The 20,658-nt window shown below is 42.3% G+C and overlaps 1 protein-coding gene across 1 annotated transcript in view; it reads right to left on the reverse strand.

Moving 5' to 3' along the window:
* Window positions 1-16,666, reverse strand: part of MORC4 (MORC family CW-type zinc finger 4) — a 53,333-nt gene extending 36,667 nt beyond the window's left edge. The window contains exons 1-7 of the mRNA XM_055337667.1: window positions 16,290-16,666; window positions 16,099-16,171; window positions 10,031-10,163; window positions 4,180-4,398; window positions 3,393-3,539; window positions 792-924; window positions 359-487 (exon numbers count right to left, since the gene is read on the reverse strand). Of these exons, the coding sequence (XP_055193642.1) occupies window positions 359-487; window positions 792-924; window positions 3,393-3,539; window positions 4,180-4,398; window positions 10,031-10,163; window positions 16,099-16,171; window positions 16,290-16,391 (936 nt within the window). The 5' untranslated portion in view covers window positions 16,392-16,666. The remainder of the gene's footprint in view (window positions 1-358; window positions 488-791; window positions 925-3,392; window positions 3,540-4,179; window positions 4,399-10,030; window positions 10,164-16,098; window positions 16,172-16,289) is intronic.
* Window positions 16,667-20,658: the final 3,992 nt, after the last annotated feature.

Raw genomic sequence — 20,658 nt, forward strand, 5'->3', positions numbered from 1 at the left:
AAAAAAAAAAAAGAAACACCTTCTTAAAGAATATACTGTATGGGTACCTGGGTGGCTCAGTTAGTTAAGCATCTGACTCTTGATTTCAGCTCAGGTTATGATCTTGGGGATGTAAGATTGAGCCCCGCATTGGGCTCCACATGGAGCCTGCTTGAGATTCTCTCTCTCTCTCCCTCTCCCTCTGCCCCTCCTCCCTGTTCTTGCTCTCTCTCTCTAAAAAAAAAAATATACTGTAATAAGATTTGTATTACAACACACATTTTTCAATTGGGAAAAAAATCATTTTTGGTTTTTTATTTCAACGTGGAAATCTAATCCTGAAATGAAGAGGTCCAATTTCATGTAGTTGTAAGGATACAGTAAAAGTAGGTTTATATAAATCATATCCTACATTAGCCAGGCTCTTGGCAATCATCTGAGTAGTCACCTTCTTTTGACGCAGAAAAATTTTCATTCGTGGCTTCATATACAGAATACCACAAAATGCCTATGGAACAGCAAAGGGAAAATTATTATATGACATCGCCAATTCTACTAACATCCTCATAAACACTGCTAGTGACTGAGATCTATTCTGGGTAAAGATGTGGCTTAGTTTCTCTACCTTGTTATCTCAACTACTGCACAAAAGTGCTACTGACAGTATTAGCTATAGAGGAGACAGTGAAAAGGAATCCTAGCACAGGGCTAAAAGTTTGTCATCTTTATATAACTGAGATCTTGTTCTGCAATATTTTCATGTTACAAGAGATATTACCTCTCATTGTTGAAGAAAAACCACTCTTACTCACCCGTAAAGAATACTCTGTTTCTGGCAGCTCACAGGTAACATCACCAGTCTCTTTTTCTTCTGTGCCAAAGTCTGATACCAGGATGTCATATTGATCTGTATCAAAGTCCAACTCAGATTTTCCATCTTTATTTCTGGGTAAAAGAGACAAGTACCAATCTAACAAATACTGATTCCAAAGGACAAAAATGCATCAGGAACCCAAGAGAGAAGAAACAATATAAGCCAAAACTCAGACACATATTTCTTTCCCTATCAGTACAAAGGAGCTATAAATTACTTGGTTTGAAGATCACACAATACTTAGAGGTATTCTAGTCTAAACAAATCGACTGTTTCATAGAAGTGGTGAGCCAAGTACAAAAGACAAAAAAATGGAAAGTGGAAATGTCTGATTTGATAAATCAAATGGATGTCAGCTACTCTCGAAGTGGGATCTTAAAATAGATCCAAACTTTCTGGGTACTGCTGGGTAGGTCATTCAACATCATCCACTCCAACTGAATAAATAGAAGAATGAATCAAAACCTACTTCTGATTTCAGCAATAGTATAAGGACTAATGAAATACCAAGATTCCCTAGATCTAATCCTATTTCTTTGAGGAAGGAAAAAAAGGTTGCCATAGAAACAGCATGTATCTGCTAGTCCTCTGAAATATCATTTATGGAATTATCATCTAAATATAATAGTGCTCATATTCCTTTCACAAGGATCTTTCTTCTTCTCATAATCCTTTTGGGCTACTTAACTTTGATCCATTCTGAGACCCTGGACTATATCACTAACAACTGCCAGGGTGAAAAGGCAAGACCCATCTTTGTTCCTGGAAAAAAACCCAAAACAAGCGATGAGCTACAGAGAAAACATATATATCAGAACAGCCGTTCCCAAAGTTTGTTCTTTGGAACAGTAGTTCCCCTAAATAAGAAATAAGTAGGGACATCTGGGTGGCTCAGTGGTTGATCATCTGCCTTCGGCTCAGGGCCTGATACTGGGGTCCTGGGATCGATTCCTGCATTGGGCTCCCCACAGAGAGCATGCTTCTTCCTCTGCCTCTATCTTTGCCTCTCTCAGTGTGCCTCTCATGAATAAATAAATAAAATCTTTTTTAAAAAGAGAAGTAAGTAATAAGGGTTGTATGACTGAATAAAATTGAGAAACAATTCTTGGCCCTCAGGGCCACCTCAAGCTCTAGTGATACCTCCTCTCATACTTCAGCCTCTATTAGCTCAGAGGTGCTGTGTTGAAAATGTAAAAAAAAGCCCACCTCACTATAATAGTACATTCTGAATTTTCCAGGATGTTCCTGATTCTTGCTACCTCACTCCACTTGCACACATTCTCTAAGGAGGTTCCCTGCCCTCCTTGCACCCGACCATTCACCATTCAAGGAAAACAGGTCTAGAGAAACTGCTTTTTTTTTTAAATTGGGAAAACCACATACTATATAGCTCTCTTACACATTTTCAAGGCCAACTGAAATAACATTAGTATAAGAAAGCCTCTGAGAAGTCCTGCAAAAAAGCAACATGGTAAACTTTGTTTCAGCCAGCTTTCCCCCCAGTTATTGACCATGGAATCTTTTATTCACATAACACGTAATACCACATAACTGAGAAACAATGTACAAAGAAAAAAGTCTTCTTAATGTGTTTAAATCACTGGAAACACATCAGGAAAATGATCCTTTATATATAATTAAATTTACTTGAGATTTTTCCCAGTAGGACACAGGAAGATCTAAATTACCTATATATATATATATATATATATATATATATATATATATATATATATATATTTAAAAACCTCCTTATTTTCTTTTTAATTGAAAGTACTCTTTATAAAATACCAGCATACTTTATACAGTTTTACCAGCTAAGAAATGAGGCAAAATACTTGACCTAAGGAGAAAAAGAATGAATACATCTGATACCCTGTTCTGTTAAAGATACCAGCATCCCTTCTATCTTATATATAAGGTTTGCAGACTTTTGTGGACACTGTTAAATGTATTCTACCAGACATGACAAATTAAACAAATGATGACATATCCTAAAGTATTTCCAGATGGTTTTATTAGCTCTAAACATATGATGTGAATCCAGTATCATTATTATAGTTCAAATTTATCTGCTTCAAAGATTTTCATACTTCTAATCCAGCTGCTCTGAAGGCAGAAATAAGAGGTCCTTATTTTCAAAGATCATGTTATGCTTTGTTATTTCTCTTTCTCATACTTCATTTTCATTGTCAAATGCATAAAATAACTATCATTATTCTATCTCAAAACAATGTCCATGAATCTAAGAAATTCATAATGTATTCTGAAGATCTTATAATAATGTTGAACTGTCTTGGTTATTTCTGGCAATAGCCTCAGAATATGTGGATCTCCACTTTATCAAGCTCCACATCTCACCAGTTAAGAACCACTTTCTCAAACAGGAACTGTGGTTCCATGAAAGTGAAGGAAAGATGTGCAATGAGATCCAAATATGCATCCAAATTTATCTACTCTGTCTAGAGAGGGGTTTGTCAAGTGTCCTTCATCCTACTACCTTTGCTTACTTGAGTCTATCACCCCTAAGATACAATACCTGCGGATGTTCCAGATGAGAACCCGAGTGCCTTTTTTGCCTGGGATGGCGTCAAACTGGGACAGCAAGTCATTTTCACTGTTGAAAATGGAATAGTTCAAGATGGCTTCTAGGCTGGGCAAGGAGTCCTCAGTGATGATCATTTTTTGTAAGACCAAATACAGTCAAAGAAAAATGAGTATCTTAAAAGGATACAATCAATTTGGGACATCTGTGTTGCATGTTGGGACAAAATATAGACATACAGTTGGAAGCATGAGCATTATTGCTACAGAAAAAAGGGAAGGTGGAAAATGGAGAAAGGTCACAGAGACACTCAAATTAGTCACCCTTGCAGACTACCACTTTGAAAATACACTGTGAACCAAAGCTGTTTAAGAAACAGATCAAAGGCTGAATCTTTAGACTCAGGAAGCAATGAGTTCAAACTTTACCGCGGTGTTGCTTGGGTCAAGACAACCTGTCATTCTAATAGAAATAACAGCTTGTCTTAGGTGTATAGGGAAATGAGCCATTCTGCTCTCAGATAAGCTGACAAATACTATGTATCTCAAAAACAATGGAAGTTTCAATACAATAAAGAACATTTCTAAGCTTCTATCAACAGTACCTTTACTTCCAAAAGTATTTCATAGGGTGAAATTCCAGTTAAATTTAGGACACTTGAATATCTCTTTAAATATGAAAACTTTTGATAGCTGGATTTGAGCTGAAGACAAGAGATTTCTATTGTAATAGGCAGATCAGACTCATTCTGAATGGACATTCTCCATTTTCAGAAAGGATATTGTTTTGCTGGTTGAATGGAACAATTGGTACAATAACTGCCTGGGCCTGGACACATTCCAGATAGGTCTGTGATAGGAGTCCAACAGTGAGCGTACCCCCATTCTTGGTGAAGACAAGAGCGTCCTTTCCTAGCCGCATGGAACCTGACTTGAAACCATTACCAAAGATGCCGATGGGACACTGGCTCTTCTTTATTACTTTATCTGTAAAGCCAAAGCTGTAATTACACAAGAAAAAATAAATTAGAAAAAAATCAGAAAGGTAAAAAGCATCCTAAGACAGGTTGACAGGCAGAATGGCTTTCAGATGAAAAACACTTATAAAAAGTCACTCCTTCTTTCTTCCTTTTGGTACCTCTGGGCAAAACTATCAAGTGAAAGCCATACGACATTACTATGAGGTAGCGGCCCTGGTTCTCCCGTGTGGCTGGTGTGTGTACAGATGCCTCCATCACAGTAGTCAGACTTGACGAACGTGAAGATGGCCTCTTCTTGCTGCCTAACAGGGAGAACTGGAGGAGGCCACGAGCAGCTGTCTTTCTTGTCTGGATAGAATGGTTCTGATTACTAATAGTAAAGTAAGGGTAGGGTGAAAAGGGTGGTTATCTCACAGAGCACATGGGTGTGGGTCACAAAATGAACCCACAGCAGTGCTGGTCAGAAGTACCAGACGAGGCATCCCCCCTATATCACCTTCTCGAAATCTGAGAAGTCAGAGGTTGCGTATCTTAATTTCAACTCTCTACCCAAAGGATAACCCTTTCAATTCTTTTTTTTTTTTTTGTTAACCCTTTCAATTCTTAACCTCTGCTCCATCTGCTGAGACAGTTTGTTGGAATGTGGCCAGGGAATAAAAATAGGTAATTCTGCCACTGAATATCAGCAAGCAGCTGCGGTCTGAGGTCTCTCTTGTTTGATCAGGGGGCTTTCATTGGGTCACCTCGACAATCTCTGCAGCCAGATACTTTCCCTTTTCCTAGGCTCCCCATTCCAACACACAACAGAATAACAGAAGCAGAAAAGTGGAAGATACAAAATCCAGAATGATGATTGGCTCCTTCATAGGTCTTCTCTTGCCACAAATAAAATTTTAAGGACTGCTTCTCTCCAGACAAAGTGCCTAATGTTGTACGGTAACATTCATTCAATAAATATTGACTGAGTCCCTATTATGTACTATGCATTGTGCTAAAGCACTGGAGACATGATGGTTAGTAAGAAAAAAAAGAAGACTTGATTCTTTCTTTCATGGTTTACAGTCTAAGGAGGGATTCCATCTATTACAGATTAGATGTTTCTCCAATACCAATTAAGTAGACACTCTATCTGCCATGGCTGAGTGGCTTGGCCTTGGTTCTTACTCTTCTGAGCAGGGTTGAGGTGCCTAGTTTCTACTTCCTGAAGGCTGCGGCTTGTGCTTACGCCCTATGAAAGAGGGACCACCTTTTACTTTTCTATTTCAAAACATGTTACACAATAATGCCATCGTGTCCTTCTAGATCCTTCCTAGGAGCTTTGATTATCCTATGGATAACTCTACTCACAGTAAAAGGTAGTTTCTAGGGCAGAAGTTCCTTTGAAAACACCAAAAGATCACTGAGTTTCTACCGTCTATGGGCCTCAGTAATCCAGGAAATGTACTTCTAGAAGCTGGTAAAATCCAGGCATTCCTAATCCTCTTGTGTAACAAGTGCCTAGAAAAGATGGGAGTTGTTAGGAGGATTACACTATATACTGTCTAGGGGCACCTGGGTGGCTCAGTGGTTGAGCTTCTGCCTTTGGCTCAAGTCATGATCTTGGGGTCCTGAGACCGAGCCCCATATCGGGCTCCCTTCAGGGAGTCTGCTTCTCCCCCTGCCTATGTCTCTGCTTCTCTCTGTCTCTCATTAATAAATAAATAAAATATTTTTTAAAATTATATACTGTCTGTACAATACTCTTTTAAACTATAAAGTAGTATTCAGAGCTTAATTTTGAACTAACTCTAGAAGTCATTCTGAGAACTGTCCTGCACTATCCTGTACCTCTACTTCAGACTGAATGTTGTTACCTAAAACTCAGGGCTCTTCAGAGATAGTCATCTTACCTGTCACATGGAATAGATTTATGTGCTTATTTCGACTTAAATTATCTCTAGTGCCATGAAAGCTTCACTGAGGTAGTTTAAGGGAAAGTGGTGAAAACAGGGAGAATATATTAAATCCCCTCAATTTCCCAGCTTTTCCTGCCTCTTCTACCACTTAACATTCCTTTTTTCCTTTGTAAGTATAAACCCTCATTGTGTTACTTAGTTTGGAAGAGACCAAATGACTATATGAGCTTGAGGAGATTAAGTAATAGCACGGGGCCAGAAATCAGAAGTGAAAAGGATAAGAGAAGTTAGAAGAGAGGAGCTGGAAGCTCTGGATTTTGTTGTTGTTGTTGTTATGTTCCACTTAACCCATTTATGTTTCTTTTATGCCATTTATGTTCCCATGTTAGGTATTCTGCTTAACTGAAAATTGTGGAATGGGTGCCACATACTGATCAAATAACTACCGAGTGTAGAAGCCCTCACAACCAAGAAGAGAATTGTGGGGATGCATTTTATATAGTTTATGTGTTTATGTAGTTGGTATAGCTCCCTAATTTTCCGAATATCTCTTGGCTTAGACGGTGGCTTCCCTAAGTAAGTCCTGTTCTATCCTTTCCTGTAAGAGACACCAATGGCAGTGTTTACATACCAGCAGGGGGGAAGGGCTTGGATGTCAGCTTTTTGAGTGGAATCCAGGGAGACATCAGCTTGCTCCCGAGTTCCTTAGAATGTCAAGATTCTAGAATCTAAAGAGATCAGCTTAAATTGGGACTCTGACCAATGAAACAAACCTCAGCAAATCTGTGGCCATATGAGGGCAGGCAGTGCTGTTTCCTAGGTAAATGATACAGAATATAAAGCAATGGAACACTGCTAAACACAGTTATTCTCTGGCTGTTGATTTAGAAGAACAGACCTACTAGGAAATGCACTTCTGAGCAGAGGTGACAAATATTTTAATCCACAGATCTGTGCCTCTTTTTAATCCCTAACCTTTGAAAGAGCTTTCCTACCTTGTGGAGAAAGGTAACTGAACATATAGACTAGCTGGCTCACCACTATCCCCAGAAGCTAAAGAGAATTCACTGTGGACTTGAAAGGAATTTAAAGATAGGCTTTTCCTTCTTAATTTTATTTTCATTGGGATTCTGTATTTATGGGAGAAACTTGCTGCAGCTATAGAACTATTTTATTAGCTCAGAAAAAGGAAGAGTACCATGAAGAGTTGGAAACTATGGGTAGGATTATTACAAATGTTATCGGTGAAATAAGAGTATCAGTGGGCTTAATCATTCTGCACCATTAGAGGTAATTACTTCTACTATTATATAAAAGTAATATGTCCCTAACCAAAACCAAATGAACATACTTAATTTTCAAAGCTACCTCTAAAGTCCAATTATTTATAACGAAATTGTGGTAAGTGGAATCCATGGCTAGGAGTTAGGATTGGACTAAATGAACTTTTAAATAAATGGGACCTCCTAGATCATTAAAGTTAGTTTTAAGATATGATCACAAATAATATCTGGTACATATACATTAATCCTGGACTCAGTAAAAAAAGGTCTAAAATTAATTTTTCAGTATGAAGAACAATGGCCCAGCTCAAATTAGTGGGAAACATACTTGGTATGGTAACGCCAAAAAATGGTACGACAAGTAAGTTTCTGCCTGTTTTGCTATTTTGTTCCTTGGGGAGGGAACAAAATTATGAATGCATGATACTTACCCCTTTATCCTTCAGCTCAAATGCCATATCTTCAGGGTAGCCTGTTTTGATTCTCTAGACTAGGTTAGGTTAGAGCCTTCCATTATATATTCTCGTTGAAACTGTAGTCTTCCTTCATAGCACTTACCACTAGGTGAGATAACCTATTTAGTTGTATTACTGGTCAATGCTTTGCTATACTTCTCACTAAACCATCAGCCCCTTGAGGACGAGGATCCTGTCTATCTGGTTCACCACTTTATCTCCAGTGACTTTCACATAGGGGTTCAGTAAAAATTTGTTGAATGAATCTGGAACAAAAATTGTGATTGCTTTGAAACCACCCTCCTCTTTTCTCTTGCCTTATAACTATAAGCTCCAGCTTTCATAGAGGTTGTTCCGCCCACAAAACGGAAGGCACTCAGATTTACTGGGCCCCCTATCTGGCACCCATGTTGCTGGGATAAAGTGTGGTGGAAAGGAACTATTAAAAAATAGGGAAAAAATGAATACATATGTAATTAGAGGTATCAATGCTTTGGTTCCATCCCATCTAAAATTGTATTTTTTTAATATTAGCTTGAGGAGCTAAATGTAATGCTATAAATTAAAAGATAGGGCCAACTCTATACCTTTACCAACATACTGGCCCCATCTTTATCTTACTTCTAGAAGCTTTCCTCGAATATTCTTTTTTTTTAATTTTTTTAAATTTTTATTTATTTATGATAGTCACAGAGAGAGAGAGAGGCGCAGAGACATAGGCAGAGGGAGAAGCAGGCTCCATGCACCGGGAGCCCGATGTGGGATTCGATCCTGGGTCTCCAGGATCGCGCCCTGGGCCAAAGGCAGGCGCCAAACCGCTGCGCCACCCAGGGATCCCTCGAATATTCTTCTGATTATGGGGGTCCGAGACACCAGGTACACAGGCTGCTGAGTGGTAAAACCTGACATTTTACTTGGTTAATGCCCAAATTTCATTTCTTTGCTTTGCTGGATCAAAGGGATTTCCCTATAAACGGGGTTACAGAATTAGAATGCCTTCCAAGAGAACTACGACCCATGCTTAAAAAGGGAAGATAGAAGGAAGGAGTTGAGGAAACACTTGTCTTTTACTGACTAATACACGAAGATAATCAAGTAGAAAGTTATATTCTCAACTACAAACTTTTAAAGTGATTAAATGAACTGAGAGTGGTGACAGAAATCTCAGCTACCAGCTTCAGCAGGTAGAAGAGAGAACGCCCTAATTTTACAATTCTACTGCAACACCTTCCAAGATGATGTGTATGAATGTCTTCTATTCATCTTTCCTGGGGCTTGGTTATACCAAAGCACATTCATGCATTTAACCCAAAGATCATCCCAACTGCAATACTTCTGATCTAAGAATGAGTTAAGGCTAATATCATTTGGAGGAGGTCTCAGACCAGTCAAGGCCTTCAGGTCCTTAAGCTTGCTATTCTCTGCCTAAACTCTTATTCCTTGCCCCCTGCTCCTTTACCCTGTTAACTTCTACTACTCACTCTCAGATTGCTTTATTTATTTATAAAGATTTTACTTATTTATTTATGAGAGACACATACAGAGAGAGAGGCAAAGACACAGGCAGAGGGAGAAGCAGGCTTCCTGTGGGGAGCCTGATGTGGGACTCAATCCCAGAACCCCAGGGTCATGAGAGCTAAAAGCAGATGCTCAACCACTGAGCCAGGTGCCCCCAGATCTCAGTTTAAATATCACTTCATCTAAGAGGCTCTGTTGACTTCCTGGATCAGATATGGTTCTCCTCCTGGCCTACCCCATTGCATCCTATCCTTTTCTAGCATACTTGTCATTTGTCATTTTTAAATTATGATTACTGCCTCATTGTCTGAATTGCCAGCTAAACTGTAAGTTCTATGAGGGCAAGAATAGTGTCTACTTCATAACCAGTGCCTTGGCACATAATACATGCTCAATAAATATTTGCTGAGTGAATAAAGGGAAAGTGAAATATTAAAGAAAATTATGAAGCCTTAAATAGAGTTCATGAACTCGAAACAAGAAAGAATGAAGGCATTTTTACCTGAGCATTCGGTGTAGTTTATGAGGTGTCATCCCACATCCATCATCAGTAAAGGTCAAACAAGATTTATTCTTGACCTCTTCAACATCTATAAAGACTGTCCTGGCGGATACATCTGGATCTACAGCATTATCTGCAAAAGGTAGAAATCTGTAATATTAGATCCCTTTTTCTAGTATTTCAGTAAAATCTCTAGTTTAGTGCCCCAAGACAAAGAAACTCGCCTTTATTCCCCCTAGGTGGATGTCCCCAAAGGTGGGCAGGGTGTGCACTTACTAGGTTATGGGAACAATAGATAAGATGACAGGTGGGATTGTGAAGCTGCTTTCTAGATTTCATATAATGACTGAACTGCAATGTGCCTTTTTCCCTTCACATTTCGGGATCTTTAGGAAAAATAACTCCTGTACACAAAGCATTTTGCTCCATTTTTATCTTACTCCTCTTTCTTACCTTTCATCTGCTTCACTGCTCAGGAGCACATACAGTTAAAGGATGGCTATGGGGAACAGCTGAATTTGCAATTTCAGTACAAATTGATGCATACTATACATGTTACTGTGCATCTGTGAACATTTTGTTTTCTACTTTTTTACATCACCTCCTCTGTTAAAGAACACAGATATTATCACTGTCCCTGTTTATGGCCTAAGAGGCCCTGAAAGAGGTAGAAGTTCAAATGGAAACATTTAATGCCCGCCCAGATTCCAGTGAATGCTAACAAGAATGCTTAGAGAGAAGGAGGGATTCTGCTTCAGTACTTTGTAAAAGTATTAAAGGTGAAGCTGTCCCACTCTCATCAAATAGAGAACACAGAATTAAAGCAGAAAAAAATTTGTAGGTCAAGCTTCAGGATTCCTCCTGAGTTAGGTCTTCAAAATGGGCTCATCATTTAAGATTCCAAAGGCACCAATATAACCACATTCTAACATATGTGCAAAGTCTACAACCCTAAGGGGTGCCAATGTCTAGTAGCCACATCTTTTATGCCAGAAACTCCAGTTCAACTGTCACTCATTGACACATGGACTGTAGAAGTTTCATTAGGACTCGCTGGCCCAGAGGCACCTGAGTGGCTCAGTGGGTTGAGCATCTGCCTTTGGCTCAGGTCATGATCCCAGGGTTCTGGGGTTGAGCCCTGCATAGGGCTCCCTGCTCAGTGGGGCCGCTGCTTCTCCCTCTCCCTCTGGTCCCCTGTTCCTGCTCTCTCGCTCTCACTCTATCTCAAATAAATAAATAAAATTAAAAAAAAAAAAACACTCACTGGCCTGAGTGGGAGGGCAGTTTGTGCGATCTATCAAATGGGTTCCCCAAGCACTCCTGTCCCTACTAGCTCTTTCACCAAGACTGAGACCTTCCCTTCCACCCCCTTTCCCTTTTTTTAAAGATTTTATTTATTCATTCATGAGAGACACACAGAGTGAGGCAGAGACACAGGCAGAGGGAGAAGCAGGATCCATGCAGGGAGCCCGATGTGGGACTTGATCCCGGAATCCCAGGATCACGCTTGGGCTGAAGGCAGGCGCTAAACTGCTGAGCCACCTAGGCTTCCCCCACCCACCTTCCCTTTTCCCTGGCATCGCCACATGGCTGGGCTGAGAGAGCCAGGTGGGCTCCTGGCTGTATACTTGTCCCACTACCACTGTTGAAATCGTGCCATTTCTCCACTGGGAACATCCCTTACAAGCAAGAGAAATATTACTCATATTCAGAATATCAATTTTTATAATTAAATTAAGTTCAGTTACCACCACCTAGATGTGCATAACGTTCACCAAATAAAACAAGACACAGAGTGATTTCAAGGGCCATAAAGATGCCGCCTGTGTTCACTGCTAAACCCCTCACCAACTGTCACCCCAAAAAAGTCATGACAGCAGTAAACCATCACCAATAGTCCCAGAAGGGAGATAAGAGGTCTGATAATAGTCTATCTTTAAGGGCTAGGTGGGGCCAAAGCCTTGGGTCATGTGGTAAATCAAGTGGGCCAACTTTCATCAGGAATTGTAGGTTTGACATGCAATAGAGGCTTTATCAGAAATACAGTGTTTTACTTTGTGTGAGAGGCAGCAGTTTTTTCTTGAATTGACAGAAGGATCCAGCACTGGGAAGCTACCTACACTGTTTCAAGAAACCACTTGGCAAGCAGACCCAGAATTGTTTTAGGACTTATCAGTCACTCTCGCTGGCAGAAAGCCAGGGCCATTGAGACTGATACCTTTACCTTGTCAACTGACAGGGCATCATTTCTATTTTGAAGGCTTTGGACACAGTAGAAAATTCTTCTAACACTTCATGAACATTCACAAATCAAACACGTAACACCTATCAATTCCAATTCCAAGTTTATGTGACCACACATTCAATGGGTCTGCGTGTGCTTCTCACAAAATCACTTTTCTTCCCTGTTTACTGCAGATTCTGCCCAAACGTTATTAGATGCTTTTTTTTCTATATGGAAACATACCAGAGCATTTTAACACAGGCACTTCAGGGGTTACAACGTAGCTTCCCAGGGAAGCTAGACATTTTATCTCCTTGGTTAGAGGCTGCTGGGGTCCAGGGTGGAGGGAGGGGCCCAGCAGCGGCCAGGGGTGGCCCTAGCAGCTTAGGACAAGACAGCAGCAGGCAGCAGTAAGCCCAGCTTTACACTTATCTTCCACCTGAAGTAGCCTTTCCCTTGGCCTCAACAAATGAACTTATAATAATAAGGCACCAATCTGGTGGCTGGTTTCAATCCGATCTCTTGCTGCTGAACCTTCCAAAAATTTACCAACCTGTAGCACATGCTATCCCAGCCGGCACTGCCTATAAACAGTCAGGACAGCAAGAGAGAACCCCTGCTCCCTGCCACTGCCCCCTACTTAGGCAAGAGCTACACTACCAGAGCCTGGGATGTCTTTATCCCCCTAACCTGGCCCATACAACCTCATGTGCTCCCGGATCCCAAGAAGTCCTCTCTCTCCTAACTTGGCCCATGCTCCCCGGAGCAGAAGGACCCTATCTCTGCCTCCCCTTGCCCCCCCTTAGGCAAGAACATGAGAAACAAGATCCTAGGGAATCTATCTTCTCCTGTTAACCTGGTCCACCCGACTCCTGGTAAATAAATAAATAAATAAATAAATAAATAAATAAATAAATAAATAAATGCATTCCAACTGAATGAAGCCTCATAGCTCATCAGAATCTGGGAGGCAGTGAGAAACTGTCCTGTGATGGCCTCTCTGAGGTAGCCCTTTGCAAGCCTCCCATCCTCTTCTATTCCAGGAGGGCCCTATGTGGATTCCTGCAAGGCTGCCAGGGCCAAACTGCTGCCATACAGACATCCTACATGTATCTAAAAGCATTCTTGTTTAAAATTAAGGTCACCATCCTTCCAACACAAGCCTATTCATCCTCTGTTCCATATATATAAATATACAGATACATATACAAATATACACATACACATAGACACACAGAGCCAGCATTCAAATGACCACAACTTTGATTCAAAAATTATTTTTTATCTCTCACTCTCTCTTACCCTATGTATCCCTAAACTCTCTCACATCTAGCTTTTTCTAGTCCCATTGTCACTTTCTTAGTTTACAGTTTATTCCTTCTCATCTGGATTATCACCGTAACCTCCTAGTCAGTCTTTCGAAGCCATGGCTCTCTCTTCTCCAATCCATCTTTTACACACTGCTGCAAGATTAACTTTCCTGAAGCACAGTTCTGATCAGGACTTTCCCCTGTTCAGAAAACTTCAGGCTAAAAAGCCAAATACCTGGGCCTCCTGGTCCTACCCTGGTCCCAGGCCGCCTTTCTGACCTCATTACCTACTTGGTACTTGGACTAAAAAGACCTGCACTTGAGTTCTTGACCTGCCACTTACTAGACATGCAACTTTGGACAAGTCAGTTCACTTCTTTGACCCTCTGTATCTTGATCTGCAGGATGAGAATAATAATGATGATAATGACAATAACAATATTAATGATAATCATGCCATATAATAATATCTCAAGGGGTACAGTTAAAAATGTACTTGTGACAGCCCTTTAGAAACTCTCTAAGGATCTACAGTTGTGACAATTTGTAAACTCCACGCTCTAAAGAAACTCAATGACTCCGTATTCTTTGTGCCTTTGTTCATGCAGTTGCTTCTTTTGCCTGGAATGCCCTCCCCTCCCCACACCCGAATCCACATGTCCCAATCCTTCAAATCTCAGCTCAAATGTCAGCTCCTCTACAAAGCCTTTCCTAACCCTCCTCTTTCTGGTAAGCTGGAAGTCATCCCTCCTTCCTCTGAATTCCCACAGCACTCGAAATGTAGATCTTTGCTGATATGTCACTTTCTATTTAACTGTTACTGAAAGCATAAACCTTATATACCTTCTCCCCCTACTAAAAAAGTGAGACTATCTTGTATTCATTTTTTTCCTGCCATAGTGGCCTTGCCCATGGTGAATGCTCCATAAATATTCACTGAATGAAGGAGTCACTAGAAAATTAATGCATGAATGGAGGAGAAAAATATTGAGAACAAACCTAAAATGAAAGCTTTGGATTACCAGCAACACTTTGCTCTCCTTTTTCTCTCTGATTGTTAATGTTACCATAAATAGCTGTGATTTGGTGTTAAAAACTGCATTTCCACATGCTGTGCACAGGGACACGTGTCTGTGTATCTAATACACACATGCTCTCAGAGGAGACATCTTAGGCCAGGCTTAGGTTCTTTTTGTTTAATGCTTGGGCCAAAAATAATCTAGCATATTCTAAATTGCATACAGAACACACACTCTTTGGATCACCTGTAAAGTTCAGTACACAGTTCGGGTAGGTACACCCAGTTTTACATAGTGAAGCTGTCCGGGAAGAACACACCTCTGTCTCCCATTTCCCCCCTAAGTAAATTGTTACTTTTCCCTCTTTTTCCTTTCTTATATGCTACAGGCACTGAGATCTCATTCCACAGAGCAGAATTTCTCTCCAAGCATGGTGCAAACCCTTAAAGATACAGCTCTTGTTCTCTAGGATTCAAAATGCATCAATGTCAGTGTTTTTCTTTTTCCCCTTGCACCTTCAAAAGAACAGTCATTCATAATGTAAGCATTCTTGTTATGGTCCAACTAATCACCCTTCCAAAGAGCTCTCTTAACCCTCCTGCTGCCTGCTGACTTCTTGTTCAAAGCAGCTCGGCCCTGTGGGGCCACAGCAATTGCTTCAGTAGGGGTGGGGCTCCTCTGGCGAGCCTGGAAACCACTTTCAAGATTTTATTCTGTGCTACCTTGTCCCAATACCGGCTCTCCCTTCCCTCCATTTCCAAAACATTTACAAATGCGCTGTTTGAGGCATTTTGTCCAGGAATGCCTTTCTTCTTTGCTTTCCACACAGTATTTAGCACACTACTGCAAAAGCTGGTGTACTTGGCTTCAAGGGATCAACTGAAAACGCTTTAAAAGCAAACCCCGGTGGAGCGAGAGGTTAAGTGCTCAGTGTTCATTCCAGCGGTGTGAGGGCGCTCGTGGACCACGGACCCAGCCCTCCACAGTCGCAGGGAGCCAAATGCACTCGTGTCATCTCTTAAAAGATGTATCATCATTCCCAGAATTTCTGGTCCCAAAAGTTAAAGGACTCTGTCTTCCAGACTTTTCTCTAGGACCCTACCGGCTCCTCCACAATGCCCCTCTGCTAGCTTGGCGCCCTCCGTCGGTCGCCAGTCCCTGCGGAGCGCAGCTGCCCCGGGGCCCGATATTTTTATGCATCTCCTTTTGATTATTAACTAAGCTATCCTAAAGTGCCCGGAACATCACGATCCAGAGAGAAAAAGCACACGGGCGTCCTAACTCTCCGGACACACCTTGTTTCCTCCGCTTTATCCGCGAGACCTCGTTCCCCCGGGGCCAGAGAGCCGCCCCCTCCTCCGCCTGTGGGGCCAGGACGGTCCCAACGCCACCCACCCCAGCCCCGCCCCGCCCCGCTCCGCCCCGCACCGCTCCGCGCTTTCCTCTCGCGTCCGCGGCACCACGTTGGCACCACTGCCTCGGGCGATCGCGGCCAAGCCCGCCCTCGCCACTCACCTAGCAGCTCCGCGATGGCACTGAAGGGTCGCGTGTGGCTGCTGGAGTTGCTCTGTAGGTAGCGGGGGCTCATCTGGGGGCGAGAGAAGGTCCCGTCCCGCGTGAGGCCTCGGCCCGCCGGGCCCCCCCCGCGCGCCCCCCGCAGCCCCGGGGCCCGCGCGCGCGTCCGCCCCCTCGGGCCCCCGACCTACCGTGCTCAGGCGGATCCCGAAGGCCTGTGGGCCGCCGCTCGGCCGGGCCAGCCCGCTGCCCGGCGCGCCAGGGCCTGCGGGGGCCCCTCGGTACAGGAGCATTTTTTTGGCCGCCACGATACTCGTTTGCCGCCGCCGATCTCCTCGCCCGGCCGTCCCGGACTGGCCCTCGCTCACTCTCCCTCGCAGCTGGCGGCGGCCGTCCGGGGCTGGCTGGCCCTCCTTGCTCCCCCCCCGCAGCTGGCGGGGGCGGGGCACGCTCCAGCCACCTGTCCCGGGCGGGAGGGGTGAGGCCGACAGTGCCGAGCTGCGGCCCCGCCCTGTCAGCACCTCTCCCGACCCACCGACTGCCTGCCGGGGCGGCCTCAGGGCCGTACAGAAATATGGCGACCTCCTGACAGCCGCTCCTTGATCCCCGCCCCTAATTAATTCTTGGCGTTTGCCATAGGCCAGGCCGCTGAGCGGGAAAGAGCGGGGGGGGGGTGGGGGGAACGAGGCAAGAGGAGGAAGAGGTTGTAGGGATTTCTGGAACGGAGTCCCAGTTAGGCTGCATGACTAACGGGCAGGATAAGACAAGTCTTAAAAGTTCGAAAGACTACAGTTTTGCTATCTGGGAAGATAGCAGGCTCTCATGATGGGAAAGCATTCTGACTATGCTGGCTCCAGTGCCTCCAGGAGCACCCAGAACTTTCTGGAAGGCAACTGGCAACTCATCTTCAAAGCTTTGCAAGCGTGGGGGAAGCATTGCAAGGGCGCAGGGAAGCTGATTATAAAAGAAAACTTTGGAATGCACGTACATGCCCCAAATACAAGATTGGTTGAGTTACAGAGTACCCATGAAATGGAATGCTATGCAGATCTTGAAGGCCATAGTTGTAGATGAATATTTATTGATGTGGAAAATATTCACGAAGGTATTAAAGAAACCAGAAGACCCAACATGTTCTGTAACGTTATATCTTTTTTTATTGGAAAATAAGCATATATATACACACATATTCACACAAACGTAATACATATGCATGCATATACACACACAATGAAAAACACTTGAAATGATGTATTCCAAGATATCTCCAGGTCTGGAACTATAAATGTGTTTATTTTTTTATTTGCATTTTCTAATTTTTGTACTATCACATATACACTGATTATAGAAAAAACGCTTTTTAAAGAAGATTTTATTTATTTGACAGAGAGAGAGAGAAGCAGGCACCCTGCTCAGCATGGGGATTGATCCCAAGATCCTGGGATCATGACCTGAGCCAAAGGCTTACCGACTGAGCTGCCCAGGTGCCCCAGAAAAAAAGATTTTTAATTAAAAAAATAACATTCCATGGTATGGATGAACCATAATTTATTTGACCATCCTTCTAGGATAACTCAAGTTGTTTACGACTTTTTTTTTCTTCACAACACAAAAACTGCTGCCTCAGACATTCTCGTGTATAGATCATTAATTCCTGGTACTATAATTTATACAGAATGTTGCTGTCTAATAGCATGTACATGGTTTACTCTTAATAACTATTGTAAGATGGGAGCAATTTGCCCTCCCAGCAAGTCAGCTATTCTGTCATGCTCATAGTGCTAGATATCTGGTCCTGCTCCTTGGACTTCTTGCCCATCTTTTGAATAAAAGATAGTATCTCCTTATTGTTTTAATTTGCATTTCCCCATCTACCAGTGAAGCTGAAATGTTTGTTGTCATTTGAATCTCCTTCTCTATAAGTGCCTGTTTATATCCTTTGAGCATCATTTTTCCTTCCATTGAGTTCTTTGCATTTGTCCTTTTCCTGGTATCCTAAAAAATATTTTTTTTAAATACACAAAAGTACGGAGAATGATATAACGAATCCCCATATACTTATTACTCAGATTCAAAAATTATCAAGACTTTGCCATACCTGTTTATATATTCTTTTTTCTTTTGTTTTTAATTTCTGTAAGCAATTTAGAGCAAGTCTCAAACATCATATCATTTTACCCTATATACGTCAGTGTCCTCTGAAAACATGGACCCTTTTCTTAAAAACATAACCACAATGCCACTTTCACCCTAACCATAATTCATAACAACTCTTAATGTCCTCTAGTACCACTTCATATTCTGATTTCCTCAATTATCTCAAAAATTTGCCTTTTTTTTTACACTTGCTTTGTTTAAACCTAGATCCAAACAAGATGCACACATTGCACTTGGTATTTGTCCTGAACCTACTTTAATTTAAAACAATCTCCCCGCTTTTACTTCATGCTCTTAAGTTGCTGAAGAAATGAAGTTACTTGTACTGTTGAATGCCCTTACATTCTCATTTGTCTGTTTGCTTCTTCATATTGTCACTTAGCTTGCTCCTCTTGTTAGAGGAATAAGTGTAACTTAACTATAAATCATCAGTTGGCTCTGAAGCCTTCATTAGAGTCTGGTACAAAGGTATTTTGAAAGCAGGAATGCTCATAGATGGTGCTATAGACTTCAGCTGCATCGCATCAGGAAGTACATGGGATCCAACACTTAATGATATTCAGATTGATCAGTGGGTTCAGGTGGAGGCAGCCTGTATATTCCACCCTAGAATTCTCCATCAGCCTTTTACTTTATGGTCTCATCAATCGATATCTGTTGGCTGAAAAAAAAAATTATTGGAGTTGCAAAACAATCATTCTCATCCCATAATTTTTTTAAATGTATGAACTGGGGATTCCTGGGTGGCGCAGCGGTTTGGCGCCTGCCTTTGGCCCAGGGCGCGATCCTGGAGACCCGGGATTGAATCCCACGTTGGGCTCCAGGTGCATGGAGCCTGCTTCTCCCTCTGCCTATGTCTCCGCCTCTCTCTCTCTCTCTCTCTCTCTCTCTCTCTCATAAATAAATAAATAATTTTTTTTAAAAAAAATAAATGTATGAACTGGAGCCTTCTATAGAACTTCCCCTCATCGACCACAGCTGTTTGGTTACTCTGAAATATAATTTGTATAGATAGGACAGGATAAATGCTCAATTCTTTACTTTTCAGTGACAATTTCATGGTGAAGTGCTGGTGCCTGCAGTAGAATCTGGGATGTACCAGCCTGTCTCCCATTTCAATAAAGGCCTTTTTGGCTGAGCTGCTGAGAGCACTGTTGGCAAGATGACTAGCCCCTTCAGGGATTGCCCAGGTACAGAAAGTTGCCTCACTCAAAGGTCACAAAGTCTTCTGAGGCAGCCCACATTGTCTGATCAAAGAAGTAGTATAAAAGGCTTTACCATCTCAGCCTGACTTGGGACAATTCTGAGGGGTCATTCTAAATCCAGATATCTCTGTGGGGCTTGCTAGGGCTGCTGTTGGGCCTGCAATGCAGCTCCACTTCCCCTCTGCCATCACCAGCTTCCTTTCACAGATGCTAATCCAAAAGACACCTCTTTTTCTTTCTTTCTTTTTTCCAAAAGACCCCTCTTAGTAAGTATCCTGTATGCTACATTATGTTTTGGAGTCTGTTTCCTGGGGAACCCAAATTACGACACTTGAACCTGAGACTTATCCAAGAAATCAGTGCTCAGATGGGATTTGGGAGCTAGGTCACTCACTGCCCAGTTGGCATTTGAGACCACACCATAGATAGACCCCTGCCACAAGGTGGCAGTCCTATTATTGTTAAGATCTTTACCAGGTGGTTAATGGAATGGTATATTGGTAGAAGGGAACATACAATCTGGTATTTGAGAAATATGGGGGGAGATAGGAGCTCCAAGGTGAATAGAATACCGTGGTTATTGAGCTCCAAAGATGATTAAACTCCCAACTGAGACAGGTTTGCTAATGCCCAAATCAGAATGCTTCCTGGGAAAGAATAGGACCCTGACATGTGGCTTGCAGTTATCTAGATTGATGCCACCAAAATCTCAAATCCCCAGATTCCTCTACGGACCTGATTTGACTTCCCTACTGATCATTTCTTCCCCCTCTCACTTGGAGATGATGCAGAATGACTCTTCCACAAGACAATGTGTGCATTCACTTTCCCTCCTGGCCACTGGGCCTATAACAAGGGTTAAGGCAGAGCCTGAACATGCGAGGCCTGCTAAGGGAGAAAAGTGACTCTGTCCCCAGGAAGCTGCAAAATCTAGCCAGCCTGGAGGAACAGGAGCTGGCAGAGTTCACATGGAATTGGATCCTGCGAGTGCTTTGGTCAAGGGAGCTAGACTATAATGTTGGATAAAAGTGAGTTCATCAACAGTCTTCTGGAATACACCCTGGCAAGGACCCCAAGAAATGATAAAAACTCACTACTGAGGTAGCTCCTTAGAAGTACAGAAAAAGTGATGATCCATGCCAGTGAGGTTGACATGCCATCAGTGCTGTGGCAATAGTGGAAGAAGGGACCAGAAGAT

The sequence above is a fragment of the Nyctereutes procyonoides genome, unplaced genomic scaffold, assembly GCF_905146905.1.
Source record: "Nyctereutes procyonoides isolate TBG_1078 unplaced genomic scaffold, NYPRO_anot_genome, whole genome shotgun sequence".
NCBI classification, from domain to species: domain Eukaryota; kingdom Metazoa; phylum Chordata; class Mammalia; order Carnivora; family Canidae; genus Nyctereutes; species Nyctereutes procyonoides.